This window comes from Phalacrocorax carbo, chromosome 8 (assembly GCF_963921805.1).
Source record: "Phalacrocorax carbo chromosome 8, bPhaCar2.1, whole genome shotgun sequence".
NCBI classification, from domain to species: Eukaryota; Metazoa; Chordata; class Aves; order Suliformes; family Phalacrocoracidae; genus Phalacrocorax; species Phalacrocorax carbo.
In genome coordinates, this window is record NC_087520.1 from 22,682,625 (window position 1) to 22,708,346 (window position 25,722).

General features: G+C 49.7%; 1 protein-coding gene across 4 annotated transcripts in view; it reads left to right on the forward strand.

Moving 5' to 3' along the window:
• The window catches only part of CSNK2A2 (casein kinase 2 alpha 2), a 28,158-nt gene extending 4,211 nt beyond the window's left edge, over positions 1 to 23,947 (forward strand). The window contains exons 3-12 of one of the 4 annotated variants that reach the window (XM_064459053.1): positions 7,368 to 7,469; positions 8,347 to 8,397; positions 14,599 to 14,658; positions 16,846 to 16,929; positions 18,079 to 18,189; positions 18,400 to 18,501; positions 18,824 to 18,924; positions 19,600 to 19,748; positions 19,949 to 20,042; positions 23,524 to 23,947. In XM_064459053.1, the coding sequence (XP_064315123.1) occupies positions 7,368 to 7,469; positions 8,347 to 8,397; positions 14,599 to 14,658; positions 16,846 to 16,929; positions 18,079 to 18,189; positions 18,400 to 18,501; positions 18,824 to 18,924; positions 19,600 to 19,748; positions 19,949 to 20,025 (837 nt within the window). In that variant the 3' untranslated portion in view covers positions 20,026 to 20,042; positions 23,524 to 23,947. Of the gene's footprint in view, positions 1 to 7,367; positions 7,470 to 8,346; positions 8,398 to 14,598; positions 14,659 to 16,845; positions 16,930 to 18,078; positions 18,190 to 18,399; positions 18,502 to 18,823; positions 18,925 to 19,599; positions 19,749 to 19,948; positions 21,487 to 23,523 lie in introns of those variants that run through there. The other 3 variants (XM_064459052.1, XM_064459054.1, XM_064459055.1) reach the window with 3 other exon arrangements.
• Positions 23,948 to 25,722: the final 1,775 nt, after the last annotated feature.

The following is a 25,722-nucleotide window of genomic DNA, read 5'->3' on the forward strand; positions in this document are numbered from 1 at the left end:
TGATGCTAATTTTGACTCCGAGGATGAGGCCTGACATTCCTCAGCACATCCAAAGGAAGTTTAAGACATCTTTGAGTCATATATCATCTATATCCAATGCAGGTATCTAAAGCACAGCTCTGCTCTTTCATATCTGACCACATAGATTTAGATTTTCTGGTGGACCTCTGAGGTCAATCTGCAACCTTTGATGTCTCTTTGAACTTCTCAGTTTGCTTTTCTGCTAATGAGGCTCCAAAGTGTCTGCCAGTCTCCTCGTGCCTTAAAAGTGAATCCCCTGTTCTGGGGTAACAGTGTTCCTGGGGGATGTGAACAGCATTGCAGGTTGCCACTCTGAATGCCAATGATAAGCTTTCCGCGTTGCTTGCAACTTCTGTGGGAGATTCTTTGTGGTGAGAATGCTGCTGTTAAAGTTACCTACAATTATGGCTGTTGGTGAGCTTCAGATGTGCTGCAGTGTCCTTCACAGCCTGTTCATTCCCTTGTACTGATTATCGCCATCCAAGTGTCCACTCAAGGCGGAGATTACAGCAACCATATTGTCAGCTCTGTGCAGGAATCCTCCTGTTTTCCTGATGTACGTATGTGTCCATGTACACATACACATGTACTTGCCTGCAAGGCATTAAACCCACCACATAAAGAGACTCTGTTGTCTCCTTGTATGGTTACTATCTGCATAGGCACAACACACAGGTGGAGGTTGGGGGAAGAATGCAGTTACACGGAGAGGGACCAGTGAAATGGAGGTTCTGCAACAATGATGAAATCACCCCTTTCTCCTTTGGTGGCTTTTGTCCCTCTGTGCTGAGTCCATGAACTGGAACTTTCAACCATGTACGTGGTTTCACAAGCGCGTTCTTGTTTGTTTGGGTTTGTTTTCCCTGTTCCCCCTTTTGGGCTGTGTGAACCCTCCAGAGCTGCTGCTCATACCAGGCGCTGCTACTCATACCAGGCACTGCTGCAAGGTCCTTCCAGTGCTGAACTCAAATGATCACTCTAGTAGCTAGAGAACCATTTGGGGGAGGTAGTTCTGTGGCTTTGGTTAATTTTCTTCTGTCTCTTAAAGCTTTAGAGCCCACATATAACATCACGTTCTAAATGGGGGCTGAAATGATTCCCGTGGTGGTGTGCAGAAGGGATTGCACAGGGAAATACAACTGGATGATGTTGGTCCCTCAGGCTGGAGCTTTTGACTGCATCAGTGACCTTCCACTAAACTGTTCAGTGCCTGTTCCTGGTAGCTGTCTGTGTCTCTTGCTCCTCCTGCGTTTGCATGCACTGAATCAGCTCTCCCTGGCCCACTTCCTCCTCTGGCAGTCTTGAAATGAGCCCTTTTGCAAGAGAGCTGGGTACACAGCTCTTCTCTTTTAAACACCAGTTGCCCAAACTGAGCTTGGCACAGTTGGCTGCTGGAGTCGGGCCTTGTTTGGAGCTGAGACCAACTGAGACAGTCGGGTGCCTTGCAGAGGCCTGGAGATGCAGCTGGTAACTCTCACAGTGGTCTAGCACGAAGGAATTGGTGAGCTGCAAAGTTGCGGCTCCTGCAAGGAGGAGAATGAGTTACAGCACTGCATCTGTTCGCAGCGGCCTAGGGCAGAGACTGAATGAGTGATTCTCGTCCCTTGTAACAGTGGTGGTGGGGATCAGGGCTTGGTCCTTGTGCATCTTCCTTTTAGTTGACTGCAGGAGTCTTGATGCATTGTGGGCAGCCCTGAAGCTCCAGGAGGGCTGTTTTGGGATGTGCTATGTGGGGACGAAAGGCATTCTGCAGGAAAGAATGGCACTGCCCTCAAAAAACATGCTGGTATGTTCTACCAACCTAAAATTAAAAAGTAAAAGTGTTTTAGTAGTTTCAGAGTAGGGGGTGTGTGTCCCCCCTTCTAAAATTCAAGACCAGCTCGGGAAAGTTTGAATTCCCACAATGGAAGTTGTAAGATGCAAACAACCAACCAAATATTAACATAAGTGGGCTCCTTGATTTTGTAGCTCTTTTAAATACGATTATTTGGTTTCCCAGCTGATGTCTGGCAAAATAAGCACTGCTGCTCTGGAGCCAATTTTCCTATTGAGCAATTGGCGTCAGGCTTTATAGGCTGATTATTGTGATCCTTTCGATAATACTTGCTAGAGATGAATGAGCTTCTAGTGCCAGCTTTTAAATGTTTAAAGCCTGTCGTAAGGGTGCCGGTCAAGCCTTTTGCTGGTCCTGGACATTGTGTGTTGAGATTTCCCTGCTTGTTCTCTGGAAGCGTTGTAGTGTTTCCAGGCTCTTTGAGTTTGGTGAGCAAAGAACAGATATTTTTCTTTACGGGGTGGTGGAATAAATTACTTCAGTTTCTTGCAGATTTGTATCTTTTAACTTCTAAACCTTCCACCCTGCTGTGCTAACCCCAGGTCTTTTCAGAGCACCTGCTGGGCAAAACCCAGCACCTTCTGTGACTCCTTCAGAATAGCACATGTGCTCCTCAGCTGGCAGTGTGTGTCTGCTGCCTGCTTTCGACTGATGTAGAATGATTTTTATGCTTTGGATTTAACTCATATCTCACATGCCTTCCTGGTCACTAGTTTTACTTCTCAGTGTGGAAATGCACAGATAACTTGGAATAACTAATTTATTTTTTCTCTTTGCTTGAATTCAAGCAATGCATCCCCAGGTTGTTGGGGAAGGCTGGAACTGAGGCATCTGACAAAAAAGTCTACTCCCTTTGATTTAGAAACCAAGCAAAAAAGGTGATTAACCAGGCAGCCATTTATTTGTTCAAGACAGGAAGTGGTGGCTGCAACCTTATATTTAAAGGTTTATTCTAGCAAACAATGTTAATTCTCCCAGCTGCCATTTGCTGCAGCTGGATTCCTTCCCTTCTTACATGATCTCATGGAAAATGACCCAGGATCTGATCTCTTGGTCACAGAGGGGTGTTTTCTTCTGCATCTACCTGACTGCAAAGCAACTACTTACCTCATACCGTTGCTCACATCTGCAGAGGGATGGTGTGCATGATGCTCCCCCATCTTTGGGCAAAGACAGTTGGAATAGCATTGGCCACTGTCACTGTGTCTTCTGCCTGACTTTCAAGTGGATTGAAGCACCCTCGTGGGATCTTTTTGGGTGGGAGGGTGAGAAACCTGCAGCAAAGGGTGGCCAGCTGGGGACAGTCAAGTGAGAGCTGTCAGGTCCAGCAGAGACCATCCTCCCGTGGCTGGAGGTCACATTGTCCCTCTGCTCTGGGCACGCAGTGTAGTGGACAGCCATGAGCTGTATGTTTTGTCTCCACTGTCTACAGCCACCTCACTTCCAGTTTGCCTGAGGAAGGAAGCAGTTTCCTGGGAAACTGGAAAACTGGCTTGTGCTAGATGGTCCTGTTGTTCTAAGGGTACTGCTGCAGTTGAAGTAATTAAACCCCTCCCAGTGTAGACACAGTTAAAATGAGACATGTCTTTTAGCCTGGTTTCCTATGGAAACGAGCCTTATGCAATCCTGCTGTCTGTCAGCCTTTTTCCCCCTCCTCTTCTCCCCCCCTCCATAGTTTTTGCACTGGTTGGCCAGTTTCAACCAAATGTGACAGAAGTCTCCAAGCTGTCAAGTTTTTACAGATTTAATGGAAATAAGTGTTTGCATAGAGATGGGGCACTCTGTTGGAGCCTGTCTTGGAGGGAAAGGCTGCAGTGAGGGTTTGACTCATAGTGGTCACTGGAGAATCCAAGCATGGAGGAAAGCTTTGAAATGCTTCTGCTGTGGGAACAGATGGAGTTGGAGTCCGCACCTGTGTAAAATGTTGCCTTGCAAATACAGCCGGATCAAAGTCAGAAGCAGTTAATTTTGTCTTGGTGCCTGTTCCATTCCTCTGCTGGAAATCGCTCTTCCAGGGCAAGGGGACTGAGCAGTAGGAAACACAACCTGAAATGCTGCTGTTCATAGCCTGGTTTAATAGCCTTAAAGGAGTACTGTTAAAATACTCTGGCTACAAGGGCTGGTGTTTTAGAAGCTACCCCTGCTGGGAGAGGCAGATGGTTGGAGGCCATTATAGCTTCAGTTAGTTCGCATTTAATCCATGCGTGTTTGGAGTCAACATCCTTGGAGAGACAGATCGGATGACTCTGAGAGACAGTTGTAGCAACCCAGACTTAATCCTGGTACTTGGAGGATGTGCTGCTGATTGCCTGTAGTTTCAGCAGTAACGGAGTCTGGGGACAGGAGGGAAGTCAGCAGTTTCTTGTGGTTGTGTCCAGTTAGCTCCAGTGTAGAACTGGCAGTGTGCTGGAGTGGTTTGCACCAAGGTGTTTGACTTACCAGATGCAAGGGCCTTGGCTTGGAATCAGTTACTGGGTGAAAACTGAGCCCCAGTGATGTGCTCTTGGGTCGTAGAGAGTTTGCAGTTGTGGCTGGAGCAATGGCATGGGACATCATGTGGGTAGGAGGTGTTGTGCAGCTGGGCTGGTGGTGTGGCTGGTAAGGTGAAAGCCAGCAGTCGCCACTGTCTTCTCCTGCAAATCTGAAATGAGGAAATCCTCCATTCCCCTGCGTTGCTCTCTGGGGAAAATTCCAGGCAATAGCTTTTACGCTAAGATGCCATTACTTCAGTGCGTGGCATTTCTCCCTGCCTCATCCCTGGAATATCCTGTCCTGACCGCTGGCTGTAGGTGGGGAGGGTCCTCTGACAATGCAGTGCTTACCACCCTGCAATGAGCAGGGCTTCCCATACCTCCACCCTGCCCAGAGGCTGGCAGGGCCCTTGCTGCAGCTCACAGCCAACATGGAGGTAGTGTAGCTATGTGTGGACAGCCTGGCCTGATCTCTGTGCTACTGCAGCTTTGCAGGAAAACATGCAAACAGCGAGCAGCTTTTAACTCTTCTTGCTGACACACTGTTTGTTGGAGTGTCTTCCCTCAGTAATGTCAGAGATGCGGCTGTTGGTGATCGTCTACAGGCATTTCATGAAAAAAAGTCTGACTTCTCTCCTTTTTCCCAAAAGTTGCTGATTCTGTCTGCTTGTGTCTTTTAATAAGTGTTTTGTGGGTAGGGTTGGATTTTTGGTGGAGATCATGCAGGGCATCATTTTTCTGTTCTGAAAAAGGTGGAAACATGTGGAGGGGACTGGAAGACATCTTCTGCCCCAGTGGGAGTGGTGGTTGCTATGGAAGGAGAAATGGAAATCTTGGAGGGATATCCTCCCCTACCTAGCTGATGCGAAGGGCCTTTGAAATAACTACACTACAAAGGAAAAGGTATTTCAAAATGGGCTTTGGGTACCCTTGGTAGTGTTCAGACACTGTATCAGCTTCTGATGAGGTGCACATGTCGCAGCAGAGAGGCTGTGATGCATGTCTGTTGATAGCCAAGCCATTCAGTGAGTGCCTTCAGGACGGCAGTGGATCAGCTCCCTATGAAGTTCCTTGGAAAACAGCTTGTGTGTGCATCTGCCTCGCTGCATGAGCAGAGTAACCAAATTACATCCTCTAATTCCATTGCGGCCTTCTGGTAAGATCAGTGCACGTGGGCAACACAAGGGTGGTGCCTGTCCCCATGCTGACATAAATGAAATTAGTCCCTAATGAAGCATCTTCCTCTCAGGTTCTGAAACATAGCTCTCACTTATGCTGGTCCCCTGGCTCTGTCTGCTTCTCCCTGTCTGTCCAACCTCCCACCAGCCCCAGCCATGTCTGGGTACTGCCCTGGGGCTGTTGGTTGCCCCTCCCCAGTGAACCCTGCCCCATGTGGCTCCAGCTCTGGCTGACAGCTGTGGTGGCCTTGCTGCTGTTTTCCACAGTGGCTTTATGAGATGCTGATGCTCCCTGTGCTGGCATTAGTGTTATTTTTGGCACTTTGCTTTGGGCTGAGATTCTCATCTTTTGGCTTGAATGTCTAGCCTTTTAACTTGGAAGAGGAGAAGGACGGGATCCAAATCTGAAGGTTTCAGCCACCTGAAGAGCCTAGAAAGACAGCATATTTTATCACTTATAAAAATGCCGTATTTTCCTACTATGTAAAAAGCTTCTGTTCCTTCTCCTGTGTGCTCATACATTCCCATGAGGGGTCTGAAACCAGAGATTTCCTTGGATTTGCCTGTAACAGTAGTGTGACTTGCCCCTTTGGCACTCTGAAGCCATCACTGAGAGGCTGCAGCAGAGGCGAGGCAGCAAGCACGAGCTGTTGAGTTCTTGTGGCTCCTTGTCCTTCACATAGGCACCCTATAACATGTGTTCCTTTGGTAAGGTGCCTGGTACCCTCTTGGCACTCCCTGTTACTCCCCTCCTCACACATGAGACTATGCCAAATGTAGAAAACTAGGTGTCTGGAGAGCAGTGGTTTCATCAGCAAATCTCGCAGATAGGGCAGGGACTTCACCAGTCCCTGCAGGATGTCTTTGCATCTCTCTGCAATGGTACCAGTGGTGCAGGAGGGCATATTCCAGCTCTTCAGTAAAGACCTGCTATACTCAATGACTCGCAACTAGTGATGCCCACACCAGGTACTAGCCAAGGCTTGTTAAAAAAGTCTCACCTCTTGGCTGCTCTAAGCTACCTTTCAAGGAGGCTCAGAGCTATAGTTGTCCTGGGAGTGGATGAATTGCAGAAAAAATTGTTCATTTGCGTTGAAGTGAACTGCTGGATCAGCAGAGTGTAAAAGCTACGCTAGCCTCCAATCCCCTGCCTTGGGAGCAGCTGTTCTATGTCACTCTCTGCAGGGTGATGTCCAGAGAAAAGCTTACTTTGCAGTAGGAGTTCCAGAGACTGCCAGATTGGAGGAGGAGTCCAAAACTGTTTAAAATGTCTGTAGGCTTTAAAAATAAATATGGTATATGGATGCAGTTGGCATGCTGTGCAGTTGGGTCTATACTCCTGGGATGGTTGTGAAAGACGTGCAGATAGTTAGGCGTAGCAGTGTCTGAGCTTACTAGAAATCTTGGTGTAGGAGACTGTCAGGTCATTGTTTCATTGGATTAAAGTACTTGTTGGGAAATGGGTTGGGATTAAGGAGTAAAAGACTGGTTTGTGCTGGTAAACAAAAGCTGACATATGAGGTCCACCATGCTTATCCTGTGGCTCTAAATGTGTAACATAGGAGTGTGCCCAGATGTCCACATAGCAGTCCAAGGTGCTTTTAACCAGTTACTGGAGTTGCAATTAAGTTTGTCAGGAGTGGTTTGATTTTTCCCCTGATGAGTGGAAACCTCTCACTGATGAGAGGGGAAATCCTAAATCCTGCAAGGTGTCTGTCTCCTCTTTGAAGCTAAAAATATTCACTTGTGAGGGTGGGAGCAGAGAGAAGAAAGGAGGTGATGTGAACCAGTCAAAATCAGTGGCAGAAATTGGTGTTAATTTCTGAAAGGACTCTCACTTCTGATTTCTCTTGTCTATTTAAGCCAGTGAAGAAAAAGAAGATAAAACGCGAGGTTAAGATTCTGGAGAATCTGCGTGGTGGCACCAACATCATTAATCTGATTGACACTGTCAAGGATCCGGTGGTAGGTGCCTGTGTGTTGCGGTGTGTGTGGTGGGCTTGCTGCCCCGCTGGCTGCAGGAATGGGGCAGGCACTGCCGTGTGACTTATGCTCTCAGCTCAGGTTAGGTGCTGCCTGTGCCTTTGTGCCAGCCACGGGTGAGCATTGTCCAGCTTGTTAGGGTCTCCTGAGGTGGGTTGGTTTGGATGAGCTTATGTTCTTCTCAGTGTTCCCCAGGCTCTTTTACACCCCTTCTGCGTCTTCTGTGAGTTTCCCATGGTTGATGGGGAAGAAGTTTTGTAACCCTACAAGTTTTCTGTAAGAAAGCAGAGCCTGTAGCCTTCCAGCTTCTGTATGGTCTCTGGAACATAAGTATCTGCCAGGGCAATTGGATATTAAGCACTTTTCATCCTTCTGGTTGCTGTCCTGCCCAGTGACCAGAGGTCATGTCCTTTATCTGCATTGCCACAATCACCCCATTTCTGGGAAGTTTTCTCTGACTAGCAGCTGGCTGAGGTCTGTGACTCGCAGCCTGCTGACAGCCATGGAGGGGAAATGACACTGCTGTAGCATTGGCAGTCCTGGCTGACCTTCCTCCTGCGAAGGGATGCGAGGCCTTAGCACCTGGTGTCATCTGTTGCCTTACCCAGTGCTGTCTCTGCTCTGTGGCAGGGGGAGGAGCAGCACTGGCCAAAATGCACTGTTGGTGCTCGCTGCACGGGCTATTAGCAGAGCTTGCCTCTCTGCCTGCTGTGGGAACAGTGCTGCATTTCTCTTGCTCTTCTGCTTCCACCCACTCTCCACAGTGAGGGTTGAGCAGGAAGCATAAGTTTTCTCAGGTCTCTTGGAGCAAAGAAAGGTCAAGAGGGTGTTTTAAACAATGACTCTCTCTCTCTTGCAGTCAAAGACCCCTGCTCTGGTGTTTGAGTACATCAATAACACAGATTTTAAGGTGAGTCTGCCTGAGTGTGGAGGGGGGGGAGGCTTCCCATTTCAGTTAAGAGCACTGTGATCTTGGGTTGTCAATTTCTAGAGAGTTGTGGGGGGAGTTCAGAGTTTTCACCTAGGTCGGCTTCACCTTACTTTCCCCGTGTAAATCAGAAACCTGTAAATAGGCTCTAGATGAGAAGGAATGAAAAGCTTGTGTGCTGGATCTCCTCCCAACTTTAAGGAATAAGTTCAACAGGTAGATATTCTTACTCACCTCTCAACTTAGTAATTACTGCTGCACTATATATTCAGCCCAAGTTAATCCCTGTGCTGCGATGTTCTATTTACAGCAGTGCAGTTGATGGAGCAGGTGACACCTGTTTGTGCTGGAATCCTTCAGACCTGGGGACTGTGGGGTGGCAGAGTCTGGAGAGCATGTCGTCTGCTGCTGGTGGGCATGGTAGCAGGGGACTGAGCAGTCTTGAATACATCTTAAGAGCTTTTCTGCTTGCCTTAGGCTGCAGCATATTCACTGGCTCTTCTGATTTCTGGGTAGCTCCAAGTGGTATTACTCCTTCCCAAAACAGAGGTCCTTCTGTCTGGGTGCAGCTATGACTGCCTGTGCTACCGAAATGCTTCTGGCTGGCAGCAGCAAGCTGATACACGAAAGGGATATATAATTATCAGCCGCACCTATTTTAATGGTATCTTTGCTTCCCCCATGTGAATCTTTACCCTAAGTCATTAAGTCAGTGGTGGAGAATTAATTGAGCATTAGAAAGCTAGCACTGTTCGGATATCTCTTTCATTCCATGTTATGTGACAGTGCTTTTTTATTTCTATCTGCGCTGGAGCGTTATGCTACACACCTTGTAGGATGCAGCTTCAGCAGATACACCAAACACCCAGAAAAGGACCCCAGGTTGGTGGTGGTGGAAAGGAGGCAGCTTGTCAGCTGGCCCATGGACAGCTTCACCTGCAGCCCTGCACACTGTGAGGCAGCACATGCTGTTTCTGTCCCTCTGGAGTTGGTCCAGCAAGCTGAATCCTGCTGGGTGGTACCCTGTGCATAGCCAGAGCTGCAGTCATGCTGGCGGTGGTAGTCTTAGTGCTACGTAATCTCATGTAGAGACCTACTGCAGAGTCTAGAATAGTAACCTGCAGCAGCATCTGCCCTGACAGCTCTGGGTAGGGAGATGCATATTGCCTTCATCAAGTAAACAGCCATGAGAGGAGTGCTATGTGGTGACCTTTCAGGGCTAATTAAAGCAGGCCTGGTTTGTCTGTGTTTCATTGACATCAGCTGGGCTGTTCAAGTGCCACATGTATGTTGGGAACATGCCAGTGCTTCTCCTGCTGACCCAGGGACTCTTCATAAGGCTGATCCTGGAAGTTTTCAACTTTCTATTTAGAGATTTCACCCTCCCCCTTTTTTTTTTTTAGTTTTTCCTTTTAATGTATGGCTTGAGATAAAATAGGTTGCTAGGGCAGTGACACAGCTTGCTGAGGATCTGTTTGTGTGTGTCCTAGTCAAAATGTTATTATACCACTCTGTTGTTGTTAGAGGAAGAAATTATCAAAGGTACCACCCAGTAACTGATATATGTTCACAAAGTGGAGTTTTAAGTAGTAACTTGAGTCTGGTGGCCAACAGGGAATCTTAACTGAAAAATGTAGGGCTTGGAGTACATGGTAGGTAAGCTGTCCCAGCCATGCTGAGAGCTGTCACAAGCCCAGTAGAAGTAAGTGTTCAGCTCTGGCTATTGCATTAGAAACAAGTAAGTAAGTTTACAGCCGATCATTTCTAGGCTCCTAGGAGAAAGCTTGGCTCCTTGAGGAAGTCCAGATTCACAGCTGTACAAGTCCAAGACAGAAAGTATTGATGTTTTGATGCTGATTGGTACAAGGCAGGAATAACTTATCTTGCGAATACAAGCGTGCCTCCCAGGGCATGCAGTATGGCTATTTGTGTTCAGAGCCTATTTGTAACCTGAATTTCACTAGCTATGTTTGGGTGTGTGGGTTATTCAAGCTACACTCCCACAGGCTCTGCTGCCTGTTTGGGTAGGTTCTTGGGGCTGCAGCTAGCTGACAGATTACAGAGCTTCCGCTGCTCACAGGTACCAGTGCATATCCTCTTCTATACAGAGGCTCCTAAGCTGTCTCTTCCCTTGCTCTGAAGTGCCCTTGCCAAGCAGAAAGCGCAAAGAGTAGATGATACCACTTGTGTTGGAGGTCTTGGCTTGCCCTATACCTCTATAAATGAAGCAGCTGGAGAGCACCCAGTCATCATCTCCTCTCCTCCACAGTCCTGATCTCCCCAGGCAGCCAAACTCTGCTGGAGTTAAGTGCCACACAAGTTAATCCTGGTGACAGGGACCTCTTCTCTTTGTTTTGACGTGGCCACTGCTGATTTGCCCATCTCTGCATTGCCTTCTGGATTCAGCAGTACCGATGAGTACCATACATCTCACTGGCAAATCACCTTCAGGGTGTGTGAGTTCTCAGAGTAGCTTGTGTACAGCAGGTGGTCATCGACCGCTTTACAGGACTGTGTTTTCCTCTGTCCTGATGGCAATAGTTGCTCACAAGCTTGGATGTCTCCTCAGTTGTCTCCTTTCTGGCAGTTTCTTTCCTTCAATGCTGTTATTTTTTTGCTTAATGTTAATACTTTCACCCCTTTGCCCATTCAAATGCTAGGACTCTATTCATGTCTCTGCACCCATGAATAAGGCTGCTGGGTTGGTTTCCTCAGTGCTCTGTGCACAGGTAAAAGCTGCAGTTCTGTGGGGTGTAAGCCACAGCTGTGGACAATTCTGGATCAGAAGCATAAGCTTGTATTCCACACGGTTTGGCTATTTTTAAATGATGGTATAAACAAGAGACTTAGGTGAATACCTCCTGAGAGCTGATTACATTTTCTTAAATCACCCGTCTGGGTCCCTTCTGAAAGTGACAACTCTGTACTTGCAGGAATGATGAGTTGCAACTAGACTAAATGTGTATTCTGCTGTGTGAGGATGGCAGCTTGTGTATGGGGCTAGTGTTTCTCTTCAAATCTGCTGTATTACTTGTCATCTGTGAGTGCTCAAGCTACCCACAGTCATCTGCCTTAAATGATAGCTGCGATGCAAAGCCATGCAGTCAATTGAGTAACCACCAGTGAAATGAAATATCTTCCTCTAATTGGTTTCAAACTAGAAATGAGATGCCTGTCCTTCAACCACCATCAGCTGTCACATATTTTGTGTAGTCCATGAGCATACCTGGTACAGTGCCTTTTATTGTCCCAAAGAGGCAAATCCCTTAGGAAAGAAGGGGGCAGAGCCAGGTCTTCAGGAGCAGTGCTGTGTTGGGTTTGCTGTTTCGTTCTTAAAACACACTAGCAGGTTTGCAGCTGAAGAGGAGGAGATGGGCAAGAAAGGTGAGCGATGAAAGGTTGCTTCAGTATATTCAGCCTGTTGGAGTTATGGGAACAGAGGGCTTTTGAGTCAAATCTTCCACTTTGCGTGCACCTTGGTGAATTTTCAGGCCAAGTTGCTGTGAGGGAAGTGTATACCTGTGCTTTATCCTTGTACATCCAAGGTTAGTTTAAAAATATAGTTGTTGCCTTGTATAGGCAATGCAGAAGTATGAAAGATTCTCCTCCCTTGTGTGGCTGCTGAGGCCAGGATACTCTGGGAGCTGTTTCCTTTTCTTTTGCTGCTGCCTGCCCTGAATCCTGAAGCAGTGTCTCTCTCCTCCAACAGCTCCTCACAGCCACCCTGTTGCTTTGCAGATGCTGCTTCCTGCACGTAGCCAGCTCTGTTGCTCACTCAAGGGAGAAGAACAAGCGTTTAACCCCTGTCAGCCCCGTGGAGAGAGGAAGCATGTCTGTGCTTCCTCAGGCACTAATGTGATTAGTTTACGATGGGTTACGTGATGTGTGCCAAAATATCACCGAAAGCTGGAGAGGGGTGGAGGCTGCCGGTGGGTGAGTTTGGCCTTTCCTTGTGCTCTGTATGGAGAAAGGAGACCAGCCCAGGTCTCCAAGGCCTTGTGCAATCCTGAGTGCTGGCAACTAGCTGGGCTGAGGTTTGAGCTGGGTTTGAGTGATCCCCATAGTGATGTTTCTGATAGTTTTACTCCAGAGAGCCAGCTGTAAGGGCAGAGCATGGGAGAAGTCTGCAGAGGAGGTGTCTGCTCTCCCCTGCTAGGCTGGGTGAAGGGGATTTGGAGCCTGATGTCAAAGCCTTCTTAGGACAGCTGCTGTGTGGGACCTGTTTGCAATGGAAACCTCGGCTCTGTCCTTCAAAGCTTTCTGCATTTACTGGCTGCCTGCAGTGGGACTGAGCACGCTGCTGCAGGGACTGTTCCCTGCAGCAAGGGGAGCCTGGGTGCTGCTAGCTACACTGTTGGCCTTGGCAAGTTGAGAAGGTGCTGGGTTTTACAGGCAGCTCTTCCAGGGAAGTCTGTTGAAAGCTAGTTGTCCAGTGACTGCCTCTGCTGAAGGCTATGAGCCGGAGAAGTGACAGCATCATGGCCTGAGAAGAAAGGCATCGGTGACCTTCCTTCCATCCCCTCCTTACTTACAGGCAGTGAAGGGCAGAGGAGCAAGGGAATGGGGAAGGTGGGGTCTAGCCTTGTTCTGCCACTGCCTCTCCTGCCCTCCTCTTTCCCCAGGTGTATCAATGTTGCCAGGTGAAGTTGAACAGGGTAGTGATTCCCAGACAGGTGTTTTAGGCACCTCTGTGTCCCCCCCCAGTGTTTGTTACATAAGCAAGCCATTTAAACAAACTCCTGGAAGGGCTCAGCTGTCCTCTGCTGGCCCTGGGTCGTGCATCAGAGCCACATGCAACCGAGTCAGGAAATCTATCCCTGCTGTAGCTTGTGGCTATGTCTTTTTTTTGCTCCCTGCTCACTTGTCTGCTTCAGTGGGTTGCTTCAAAGTGTTAGGATCATCCCAGCTCGGGAGAGTACAATGCAGCTTGTGTCCTGGAGGCTATTAAAGCTCTTCGTGTGTAAGTGACGCTTTTATGGTGTCAAATGATTTCCCAGAGCAGTATTGGGGGTGGTAGGGCTGTTTGGAGCTGCCCCTAGGTATGGCAGGATCCTGAGGATCTCGCGTGGGCCTGGAGGGGATCCGGGGCCGGAGCTGCTTTCTTGGAATGTGAATTTCAATCCCGTGCCCTGGGATTTTTCCTGAAGCTGCCAAGTGGTGCCCATGATGGACAGCTGGCTCCAGTGCTGGTGCAGTTGGTGATTTGACTGAGCTGTGAGATGATCCTTGTTTGTTAGAAAGGGCAGAGGGTCTGGTCCTAATGCTGCCCTGTGAATGTCCTTCCCTGCCCTGTCCTGTCATCTCTCCTTGCTTTACCTGGACGAGAGCACAGCCCAACAGGGTTGGGCTGGCACCACTGCCAATGACAGATACAGAGCAGGAGGCAAATTTGGGGCCAGTGGTGACCTGGCACAGGAGCAGCAGGGTACTGAGTTCTGCAGTGACAGCGCTGGTGGCACAGTGCAGGTTAAAGTGCATGTTGGACCTTTGTCATTTCCACATGAGTAGCTGCAGAAGGACACACAGGAGAGGAGGGTGGCAAATGTGTGCTGGCAACAAGCACTTCCCTGAGACTCTGAGCTGTGCTCTCTTTGGCCCACAAGCATTTCTGTGTTGTTGAGTTGCATTAGCCTTTATCCTGGCATAGAGGTGAGCCTCCATGGCTCTGAGGCTGTCTCTGCCCTTTGTGCTTCCCCACCCCATGCTCCTTTAGGTCATTTTCCTCTCCCTGCCCCTCCTTGAGCACTTGGAAGCCTTGCCCGTGTGTTCCCAGCCTGCCTGCTCTGAATGCCGTTATCCATGTTGTCAAGTCACCATGACAACTTTGCATGTGAACAGAGAGTCAGGATCATCTGTGCCAACTCCAGCATGCTCTGAAGGGCTTGCTGTCTTCTCCTTGGACAGACAGCCTGCCTGTCTCCTGCTGGAAAGAAGTCATGACAGGTCTGAATGATCCCAGTAGCGTTTCACAGGAGCTCTCGTGTCCTTTCTGGATTTCCTGGCACGTAGCCTTGGCAGGTCTGAGACCAGGACAGCCCTCAGGAGTGACAGCATTCACAGGGGATCTGGAATGGGGTCAGCGATTGGAGGCAAGTGGGGTGCAGGAAACAAAACAAATCCAAATCTGGAGTATTTATTTTTGTTTCTTTTTTTTTTTCCCCTCCCTCCCCAAATCTGTTTCAGCAACTGTACCAGATCCTGACAGACTTTGATATTCGGTTTTATATGTATGAGCTGCTGAAGGTGAGTGGCATCGCATATGGCAGTCTGGATGGGGAAACCAGAAATGAAAGAGGCAGTAGCAGGGCTCATGGGGCAGTGCTACTAAGCGATTACTTCTCTCATGTTCTGTGCAGAATCCATCTTATAACCTGGGAAGGTTTGGGAAGAGATGTGGTTAACCTGGCTTGTTGCTGTGAGGTACTACAGTCAAACTTTGGTCACCTCCAAAGAGTCTCTGATTCTCTGGGGTCTGTTCTTTCCCTGTAAAGCATTTGTGATTGTTAGTGGCCAGGTAGGGCTGTGCTTGATCTGTGTGTCTCTCGCACCATTGGGCTGCACCATTGGGCACCATTGAGGAAAATCAACTCCCTCCCAGCCAGACCCAGTGCAAGCATCAAGAGGTGTTTGCAGGGGTGGGGAACTGGGGACTCTTTAGCATGCAAGGGAGAACAGAAGAGAGGAATTGCCAGCTCCAGGCTTTCATCTGCCGCAGTATTCAAATGCAGCCTGGAAAGTAACTTCTGCCCACTTGGTCTTAGACCCTTCTGTCTGTGGTGGGGGATCTAGGACACTTCAAGAACAAGCTGGCCAGCTGAGTGTCCCATGGTCACAGAACCCCATGGATGTGGTCTTGGGGAGCGAAGCTTCTGGTTATGCTGGCTGTTACATGTTGATACAACACTGGTGGTTTCCTTTGAGACCTCTCAGCCAAAGCTTTTCCTGCCCTTCTGACAAAGGGTGAGTGCCCTAAATACTGCCTCCTAACTAGCCTAGCTTGCACCTCCCCATGGAAATACTGAAGGAGCCATATGGCAGACTGTGAGGTCTGCTGCACTGCCTCTCTGGGGTCTCTGGTTGCAGGACATGGGAGGCAGCAGGGCATTAGGGAGAGCTTACAGGTTTTGGCTGATCCCAGGGCTGTTCTGTGCTGACCTGCTGGAGAAGCAGCTTGGCTGTGTCAGGTCCTAGCAGGGCCTTGGGTCTTCTGGGCTGGCACTTTGTGGGTCCCCTGCCTCGGGGGAATGAGTGGAACAGGCTAGGGAAAGCCCTCTGTGCTCCAGGGCCTGGTGACTGCAGGAGACTTCCTGAACAGATCCTGTGAGCTTGAGGGAAGCTTTCTTCTCTGCAGCCCCAAGCTTGCTGCACCTGTCTGCAAGGGAGAGACTTTCCTACTGAAGGGTTGAGGGAGGCTGAGGCAGCCCAGGATTAGGGTGGGTGGGGTAATAATGTTTAGGTGGTCCAGCCTTGGGACAAGAAAGACACTAGAAAGCTTTATTCCTGGAAGCAGTTTGTCCAACCTGTTATAGATCTCTTGTACTGGAGATCTCGGGACCACCGTTTGCTGTGTATCCTGTTGGTTGCAAGGCCACATGTCATAGCAGGAATATTCCCTGAGGCCTTACTGTAATGGAAGCTGTGACCTCCTATGCTTCCCACTGTGGCAGGGGCCCAAGGACAGCGTTTCTTCCTTGGCACTGATGTCTTGGATATTAAATGACTGCAGGCTGTACCCTCCTTCCATGCTTCTGGAGATCTTGGAGCATCTGATAGATGTTGATGGATGGATCTCCCTCCCCTTGGAGATGAGAAAACAATGTTCTCACCCCATTGCTCAAGGGAACAGCTAGGGGGGAAGTGGTGCCCGTTCATGGAGCTGGAGATCTTATGTGTGCTCCTGCCTTCAAGCTTTAAGCTGCATCGCCCTCCCTCATGTGCTATCACCTGCCTTTTGTAAGTGCAGGTTTGGCTTAAATGAGCAGGGCAGAGGTGACTTTCTAGCTTAAGTGTGTTTTGGGACACAGGTGGAAAGCTGCAGTGGAAGACCATAAAACTGTATGCATGTAAGAATCATCCCCTTTTGGGGAAGAGTGTGACCTTGGAAGCACAGGGCTACCCAGGCTGGAGCATGGGGCTTGTCACCAGGTGCGATGCCTCTCTGCATTGTGTTCTTCAAAGACTGGGCAGGGAACACAGTTCCAGGACCTGTGACTACTGCAGTAGGACACGAGATCAATACAGTCTTGTTGCCAGCTTGTCACTTCATCATGTGCAGCATAAGAGCTGAAAATGCCAGTTTCTTGTGCCAGGGTTGGCAGCACTTCCTCATGGACAGGGCACTTTTGCTCCTGGCCAAGAACTGTCTGTTAGATTGTTCATGCTGTGCCTGTGGTTACAGGCATGTCTAATGTATGTGCGTGTGTCTGCCAGGCCCTGGATTACTGTCACAGCATGGGGATCATGCACAGGGACGTCAAACCGCACAACGTCATGATAGACCACCAACAGAAAAAGGTACTGTGGCACTAGAGCTTACAAGCAGGGTTTTTCCAGGGAGACTTGAAACTCTGCTGCCTCTGTACCCATCAGCTGGGCAGCTGTACTTACAGCTTTAACCTTTCTTTACCGGCTCCCCTCCACTTGTGCCTCCATCAGGAGATGGCCAAAGTCCCACTGGGGAGCACCGAAGTGGGAGTACATGGCTTGGAGGTTGCTCTTCCCCGCAGGCAACTATGCTAGGTTTCTTTGCTGAGAGGAGCAGGTCTGGGCCATTAATCTCTACCTGGGGAGGTGTGGCAGTAGGGTGCAGAGGCCCTGGGTGGAAGAGGGGTGGCCTTGTCTGAAATACGTGTGGATATTTTTACCTAGGGAACATAAGCTCCTCCTGTAGTATGGCCTGCTTGTCCTGCAGTGGCTTCCTCACTTCTGGGGTGTGCTAGTTAGATCACAGGAAATGTTTTTACCCAGCTTGCTACCATGGAAATGGGCAGCATAGCGAGCTTCCTCACCCTGTCATGGTACCTGTACCTCATGGGGTTCTTTGTATACTTGTCTCTCCAGGGACCTGGGATTTGTAGCAACAAATTAGTTGCTGGTCTGCAGGTCCTTCACTGTCAATCAGTGGTGGCTGTACAGGCAAGGCAAGGTCTATAAGGAGGGAGAAGTCTCTTACTAGACCCACTGTCCTTCAGTAACCTAGCGAGTCATCCATCCCTGCAGCTGCAGAGCAGTTGATCTGCCTTGCAGAATGTGGTGGGGCCCCCCCCCACCTTGTTTCCTGCTCTCAGCCCCCAGTTAAAATCAATACTGCCTTCAGCCCAGCCCCTCTAAACAGCAGGATAAGACAGCTGGATTTTGTCTCTTCCCTGGTATGCAACAACCTGTTTGCTGTGGCTGGTGGTGCTGGTAAGGAGTCAGTTGCCCAGCTTGGACTCAGGAGGCAGAGGAGCTCTCTAAGCTGGGCTTTGCCCCACCAGCTGGTGATAGGGGGAAGGGAAGAGCCTGAGCAGAGCACTGCTGAGAGCATCTCCTGTCCTCAGAGTGCTTCCCTGCATCCTAGGCTCCACACTTCCATCACAGGATTGAGAGGTTTGGCCAATTTGGCTTCACCTGACCAGCTTATACTGAGGCTCCTGACTCTGTGTCTCTCTATCACATGTTCAGCTGCGGCTCATAGACTGGGGTCTGGCCGAATTCTACCATCCAGCTCAGGAATACAATGTACGTGTGGCCTCTAGGTACTTCAAAGGACCGGAGCTCCTTGTGGACTACCAAGTAAGAGTCTGCCTCCTCCTTGCCAGCCAGTGATACCAATTGTGGTTGCACTTTGGGCATCTTTGGGTTGTCTGGATTTGCCTACCAGGGTGTTGCCTTGGTTGGAGAAGAGGCTGGTGTGAAGTGAAAAGGCTGAGGTTACCTGTGCAGTTGGGGAACCAGGCCATGGTGAGCATGCCTTTTCTGACAGCTTCTCCTTTTTCCCCTCAGATGTATGACTACAGCTTAGACATGTGGAGTTTAGGCTGTATGCTGGCAAGCATGATCTTCCGAAAGGAGCCCTTCTTCCACGGCCAGGACAATTATGACCAAGTAAAACTTTGCTACCTGGCTTATTTCATGAGATGTTTGTCACCACCTCATCTCTGTGTGTATAGTGGGGAGGTTCTGGGGGTTGGACCACCAGGCTGGGAGGATGATGCTGCGTGCTTAGTCAAGCCATCTAGGATTATGCTTCACTACCTCATGTAGGAGACTTGTTTTCTGCATGTGTTGCAAAAACAAGTTTCAAGGGAGATATTCCTTCTACCTGGGATGTTTCCAGAAGGAGAGCTCTTAGATTTGGGCAGCTCTGCTTCAGCAAAAGAGTGGTGGCCTGCCCTTCTGCTCTCTTTCAACATGCCTTTTGTTCCAGCTGGTTCGCATCGCAAAGGTCCTGGGCACAGATGAGCTGTATGGGTATCTCAAGAAGTACCACATAGAACTGGACCCGCACTTCAATGATATCCTGGGCCAGTAAGTGGAGAAGTGAAATGCAGCCTTTTTCCCTTGGAACAGAGAGAGGGAGATAAACTAATGTCCATCCCCTTGAAAGACTCTCAGCAAAGGTCTGCGTTGATATTCTGGGTCACTGCTGCCTGCACGCCTCCCATCTGGCTGCTCATGTCATCTCAGGAGGTCACTGAAATGCAGGCTCTTTTCTCTTGCCTCTCCCATGATCCATGAGCCATCCACCGTTACTTCCTTCTGCTCATTGACATCCTGGAGGTCTAGATGTAGACATTGGAGTTGAGTTTGGGCTGAGGGGCTCAAAACCTCCCAGCTGAGATTTTTGAAAACGATGAGGTGAATAGGATAGCGAGGACAGCTTCTGTGAGGTTGACTGGCAAGCCAGAGCACTTCTGGTCCCAAGGGTGTTACACTGCCTGCTGCATGCTGTTGTCTAGTCCCTGTAGACAGAGAGTGTGCAATATTATGCCTTTGCCGGGAGTAGGACATCCACACAATTGTGTACCTAAAGAAGAGGGTTTCCCCCCTTTGGGAAGTTCTTGCTGAGCAGTAGCTTGTGCAAGGCAGTGTCTGTTGCAGCTATCTCTTCTCACAAGTGGATAGTGGCAGGTGATTCCCCTGGGACCTCTGGGTACTGCTGTGCTGGTCAGAGCTGGGCAGTGACAGCTAGTCCCTTTGCAGGCATTCCCGGAAGCGCTGGGAGAACTTCATCCACAGTGAGAACAGACACCTGGTCAGTCCTGAAGTCCTAGACCTCCTGGACAAGCTCCTGCGATATGACCATCAACAGAGGCTGACTGCCAAGGAGGCTATGGAGCACCCCTATTTCTGTGAGTCTGTGGAGAAGCTTGGGCCAGCTGGGATGGAGAGGGTTCTTGGGTTGTGGGGGGAAAATGTCAGCTCCCCACTCTGCAAAAGCCTTAGCAGCTGTGTGGAGTTTGAGGGCAGTTTCTCTGGAAGGGTTTGCCAGGGTGAAGCTTCTGCTTTATTAAATGCTGTTTCCCCTTCCTGCCTGTTCTGTCTCCTGCAGACCCAGTGGTGAAGGAGCAGTCCCAGTCCAGCTCAGAAAACGCTGTGCTCTCCAGTGGCTTGACAACAGCGCGATGAAGACTGGAAAACGACGGGTAATTCAAGATGTTTACAAATAAAAGCAAAACCTTTGGTCACACAGTGAAGGGAAAAGAACCAAGGACCCCACCCTTCTTCCCCTCCCCTTTATACTTGGCAGAAATCTAACCTGGGGGGGGGAGGGGTGTGTGTCATAAACCTCAGTTCCTCTCTGGTGGTTGTGGTTAATGTAACTCTAACCCTGTGGTACCAAAGCCCTGGGCAAATGGTCTTGCAAGAGCTAAACATGTAGTGATATCCCCAGGGCTCAACACAACTGATTCTGGTTCACATCTCTTTGGATCCTTCTCTTCCTTCTCAGTCCAGCCTTCCCCACCACCCTGGTGGGGACAAATTGGTTGTTCCACCATCAGCCCTTAGCATGCCTCTTTCTAAACATGCCTTTCTGATTTGTAGACTCTGGGTGAACCAAATTCAGGCTGGGGGTCAGCAGGCGCAACTCTGTTTTGCAGTCCAAGTCCTACTGCTTACTCTGGGCTTGAATTTGGCCCTTGAATTCCAGTTTCAATTGCAAATGCCAGGGTGGTTGGGGGGAGGGGGGAGGTTCAACAAAAAACAGCCCATGATCCCAGCAGCATCTTGGCATTGGTTTGGAGCATTAAAACAAAGGCACTGATCCAAGTTGCTGGGGAGAGTTGAGATTCCCCCCTCCAGGTGTGTTTGTCAAAGGCTCGCTCTGAAAAGAAACTCAATAGACCTGCTTTGGAAACCTGTGAATGTGAGGGCTGCTCTTTTGGCAGGAGAGGGGAGGAACTATCCAGACTTTCCCACCAAGCTCAGGAAAGTCAGTGTTGCAAGACTTCTTGTGATAGGTGTGCAACCACGTACCTCATGACGTGGCTCCCATGAGAATTCATGCCAGACGCAGACATGTGCCAGAGCACAACTCTGGAGCGGTTCAATTCAGCACTGCAGGATGGAGGAGTGGAGAGGAGGCCAGGGAGGAGAGCACAGGGAGGACGAAGGATCAGCAAATGGTGACGTGATCTGTCAGGGATGGGGCTGTGCAGCTACTGATCCAGGACTTGGGATCCCACGTAGTCTTTTATCAAAGTCAACCATTCGTTGAATTCTGGGGTGCTGATCCTGTTGCGGGGGGTGGGGGGTTCATCTTGTGGGTTCTTTCATCAGATCCCTCGATGGCTTTATAGCCCCACAATTCACAGTTGCCTCCTCTACTTGTTCTGTGTGTAACTTCATCAAGTGGTTCTGGTGACACTCAAACCTAGAAGCTGGAGATAAGTGTTTTCCCACCAGCACCTATACACAGAATTTCCTTCTGCGGCATTGTCGAAACAGTTGATTTTTTTATAAGGTTGCAATGTTTCTATTTGAAACATCTGTTTACATTCCATATTCCAATAAAGTTCTATTGGCATCAATAGCAGGTCAATCCATTTGTATAATTCACTGAAACCAATAAATATCTATACGTCTGAATGTCTGCTGTCTCAAATCTATGGGATAGTCAGAAAAAATGAGAACTGAAGGTGTTGCCTCCTCAAGGAGGTCAGGTTGGCTCTTCCAGTCCCTCTTGTCTCTGAGTGTTTTGGGATCTCTTAGTCTTTGGTTACAGTTCTTCATGCTGTCAGCCCTGAGAGTTTCACTGTGGCAGATTGTCTCAGCTTCCACGGGGCTGCAGAGGTGCAAGGTTTTGGGTACAGTGTGGGAGTCAGCTGTTGTGGTACACCGGACTCAAACAGCCAGTGCCTGAGGTAGTGGTCTCAGTCTGTCTATTACATGGCTGGTCAGACAAGAAGTCACCGATGCGTGACTGGAAGTTGGGGATTCTCTGTGTGCATATCCCCATGCTTGTTGCCTCTCAGCCTGGGTGGATGGCTTTTTCTAGGGATGTGCTGAGCAGGGAATGGCTGCTCTTTCATCCCTCTGTGGGATTTGACCGATGCATGAGCTCAGTTATTGGTGTTTGACTGAGGAGCTGTCTGTGGTGGTGCTGACATGCCATGGTACCCTTGCTAGCATTAACTCTTCTGCAGACGCTGCGGAAGGCTTTGGCAAGTGTTTCCAGACCTCTATCCTTCCATCTGCCCAACCTACAGGCTGCCTGGCTTGAGAGGTGTGGGGGTCTCTTGTGCTCTTAAGCTGTGCTAATACCAGCAGGGTTGGTCTGGGGTTTTAACATCCATTTCTGTACTGGTTTTAAACATGTATGATTGCTCTGTTGAGAAGAGGCAGGAGTGGATGTCTCTCGTGACCTGTCCAAGTTGCTATGGGGGAAGCTTACATGTTTTCCAGCTCTTGCGTATTGGCATTCTCAGCTCCCAGAGAGCCATGGGGGAGAAGAACTGGTTCAGTGTGGGAATTTTGATAGGTGAAAAATGTTGATGGTTGTATATGAGTGCTTGACAGTGTCCAGACCTGATGGTGGAGTTTCAAGGTGCTTTGGGAAGTATCAGTCTGTGAACCTGAGTCAGAAATTCTTTCCTGGTACCCTCAAGCAGAGGAAAAGAGATGCTCTTCCCAGTGAGTGAAATGGATAAATGGCTTTCCCTGGTTGTGGTTAACCAGAGAGACTGGAATAACCTGCCCTGCATCTCCCCACATCCCTACCCCAGCTGTAGGGTAGGATGAGCTGTGACAGATTTCATCCCGGAGGGAAACATGGCAGCTGAACAAGCATAGCCTGGGAGTCAGGAGGATGTGTAGTCTCCTGATCCCAGGGTGGTGTGGACACTTGGCTGCAGCTCAGGCCAGTTCCTCTCTTACCTATTGGCCCTTCCAGCACATGAGGCAGGAAACCCTGCCCTCCTCTGAATCTTAGCAAAGTGTCATTCTGCCTGTAGGAACAGCTGGGAGCTGGAGAGGACTGTGTCTTGTCCTTAGGAAGGAGACTGGGGAGCATGCACCTTCATATGCTGTCTCCTGGAGAAAGCTGATAGTCCTGGTGCATGTCCTGGCCTTTCAGCTGGCCTGGCCCCAGCTTCTAGCAGAGGTAGAGTGCAGGTTTGGTTGAGTGCTTTGTAAGAGGAAAGGCTCGAAACCAGAACACAGCAGCCACTGAGGAGTGTGGTAGGAGAGGGATGCAGTAAGCACTTCCCCAGCTTCTCTGTGCCTGTTGCAAGGGTGCTGTGGCATGATGGAAGCCTTTAGCAGGATTAGAGGAGATGTTTGAGGCAGTGGAGGGGGACTTAACACAGGAGGTTGGGGAGAAAAAAGTCCAAACTTGTGTCTGGCTGCCCATGAAAGTGCTGCTTTGCTGGACTGCATCTCTCCCTTGCCTTGTTCAGCCCTACCTTCCCTTCACACGCTGCCACCCCTTCTAAAGCAGGCTGAGGATCCTCTGCTGTCTCCACATCCAGAGGGGCATGGAGGGTGCAGCCAGGCCTGGCCGGGAGCGGGGTGGCAGGATTTTGCACAGCGTGCCCAGCCAATATCCTCGTCACCTAGGTCCAAAGGAGCTCTGTCAAGCTGGCAGTACCCCATGACACTTACTTTGCTCCTCCCATCTCTCCTCAGGTCCGATGCTGTTGCTCCCAATTTTCCATAAGCAGAGAACCAAATCAAACGTCCTATCAGTGCATATAGAGTGACAGCGGGCAGACTGCATGGTGCAGGCAGGGCTGAGAGTGGGGCAGCACACCTGGCTGGATGGCACTCGCCTCTTTATGTTAAAGGTTCTTCTGCCTTTGTTTCCTTGTTGAGCTCTTCCTGACCCAGAAAGCGTGGAAATGTGAAGGGTGTGCAAAGCAGTTGTTGGCTAGTTGTTCCTTCCTCTGTTCTGGCTGTTCCCACGCAACCTCTGATGGACCACAGTCAGCCAGCTTGTGCCTGTCTCTGCCAGGGCACAGGGTTGGCAGGGGATGCAGTATCACAACAGACAGTTCTATATTATAATTAAAGGAATTCTATATTGTTGAATAAAAGTTTTAAAAGAAGTGTATGAGGAGGAGTGTTCAGTGGGGAGGGAGCTGTGGGGCAGGACCAGCCACGCTGGAGGGTGCTGGCAGCGTGAGCTGTTCCCTGTGGCCTGCTAGGACAGGCTGAGTGAGGAGAGCAGGAGGAATTAGTACAAAATCACCGCGGGCTGAGGCAAAGGATCCACTTGCCACCTTTGGGAGTGTCCCTCCTTAAGCCCCTACACTGTTATGAAGGTGCCTGCCTGAGTGGTGGCCCAGGTGCTAATGCTGGTACCTGCTTTTCCCAGCCCATGGGGCTTGGGCATGGCTCTGTCTCTGCACCCCAGAAGCTCCTATCTCTTCCTTTTTCTTGGGCTGAGACAACTTCTCCTCCTCCCCAGCACCTTCACTGCAAAGCCCCCAGCTTGGAGCTCCTGCCTGTGGGCCTCTGCATTGCAGGAGTTCCCCTACAGATGCAGTGCTTCACCAGCAGCTCTAGGGAGAGCCTGGCTGCAATGCTGGTGGTTGTCCAAGCTGGGCTCTGGTCTTAAATGTTGATGGACCACCTGAAACTCTGGTCTAAAAACCTCCAGCTGGACTCTACAACTGTACACCATCATTTCTCTTCTGTTGTCCCATTCCTTCACTGCCCATGTATTTTTCCCTGCACAGTTTTCCCCTACACTGAAGCTCTCCAGGCTAAGGGTACCTCTAAGATAAGGCTCTTGACTGGGAAAAATAGACCTGTTGCTGGTTCCCAGGGAGGAGAGCTCAGGTAAGGTGAGCCGTGGGCTCCTGCTGGCACAACCAGACGGTGCGACTCTCACTCAACCCTGGGCAGTGGCCAAAGTGGAAATGCAGGAGTGAGTCCTCGCACAAAGCGTGTGAGTGGTACAGGTGGAAATTGCCAACACTGTCCTCATACCTCACACCTGGAGATGTGCCAATATGGGGCCAGATGTGGACACGTACAGCAGGTAAGTAACAGTGACTGGTGCTGTAAGGCGGGGGCTTGGTCCATTGCCGAAGCACAGTGTAATAATAGCCCTGTTGTATCCAGGACTGTGCTGACCTCTGGCGCCAAAATTCAGCAAGACTTTTATGGCTGGTGTGGATCTGGCCAGTGGTGAGAGCCTGTCCCTGCAGGGAAGAGCCCATGGCAGAGTCCACCTGAGGTCCACGTGTGCTGGGCAGAAGCAGCACTACGAGCGTATGTCGAACTGAGGTCCCTGCAGCATGGTGGCACATCCAAGGCTGTTGCTACCTCATCCATCTCTTTCCTGACACTGTTGGGGCATGCTCAGGTCCTCTCCAAGACAACAGGTTGTCTCTGAAGGATTCTCTCAGTGACACTTTTTTTTTGTTTGTTTGTGGTTTGTTTTTTTTGTTGTTAAGTGTTCCTTGTCAGAAATAAACTCTTCTTTGCCTGGCCATATTTTGTCTTTGGTTTCTCAAGAATCAGAAAGGTTTTGTTCATTTTCTCCCCTTGCTCCACTGTGACATCCATTGCACAGGGGTCCCACCAAGACAGCACGTCCTGCTTCCTTGACTTTCTGTGCCAAAGTGCTCCAGCACATGCTGGCACTGTCTCCTTCTGCACCCACTGATTACACTCCCCTGTTCTCTTCTGATCCCTTGCACGGCAGCAGCCCAGTTTCCTCCTCCTTCCACACTGCTTGCAGTTCAGCCAGCATGAGGTCCAAAGCCTTCATCCAGGTTCCCTCAGCACCCAAAGCCACTTTTGCAGCTTGTCTTCCCTTGATTGTGGTGGCTATGGATATCCTGGCCAATAGCTTTTTTAGTTTCCTCATTACAGCTG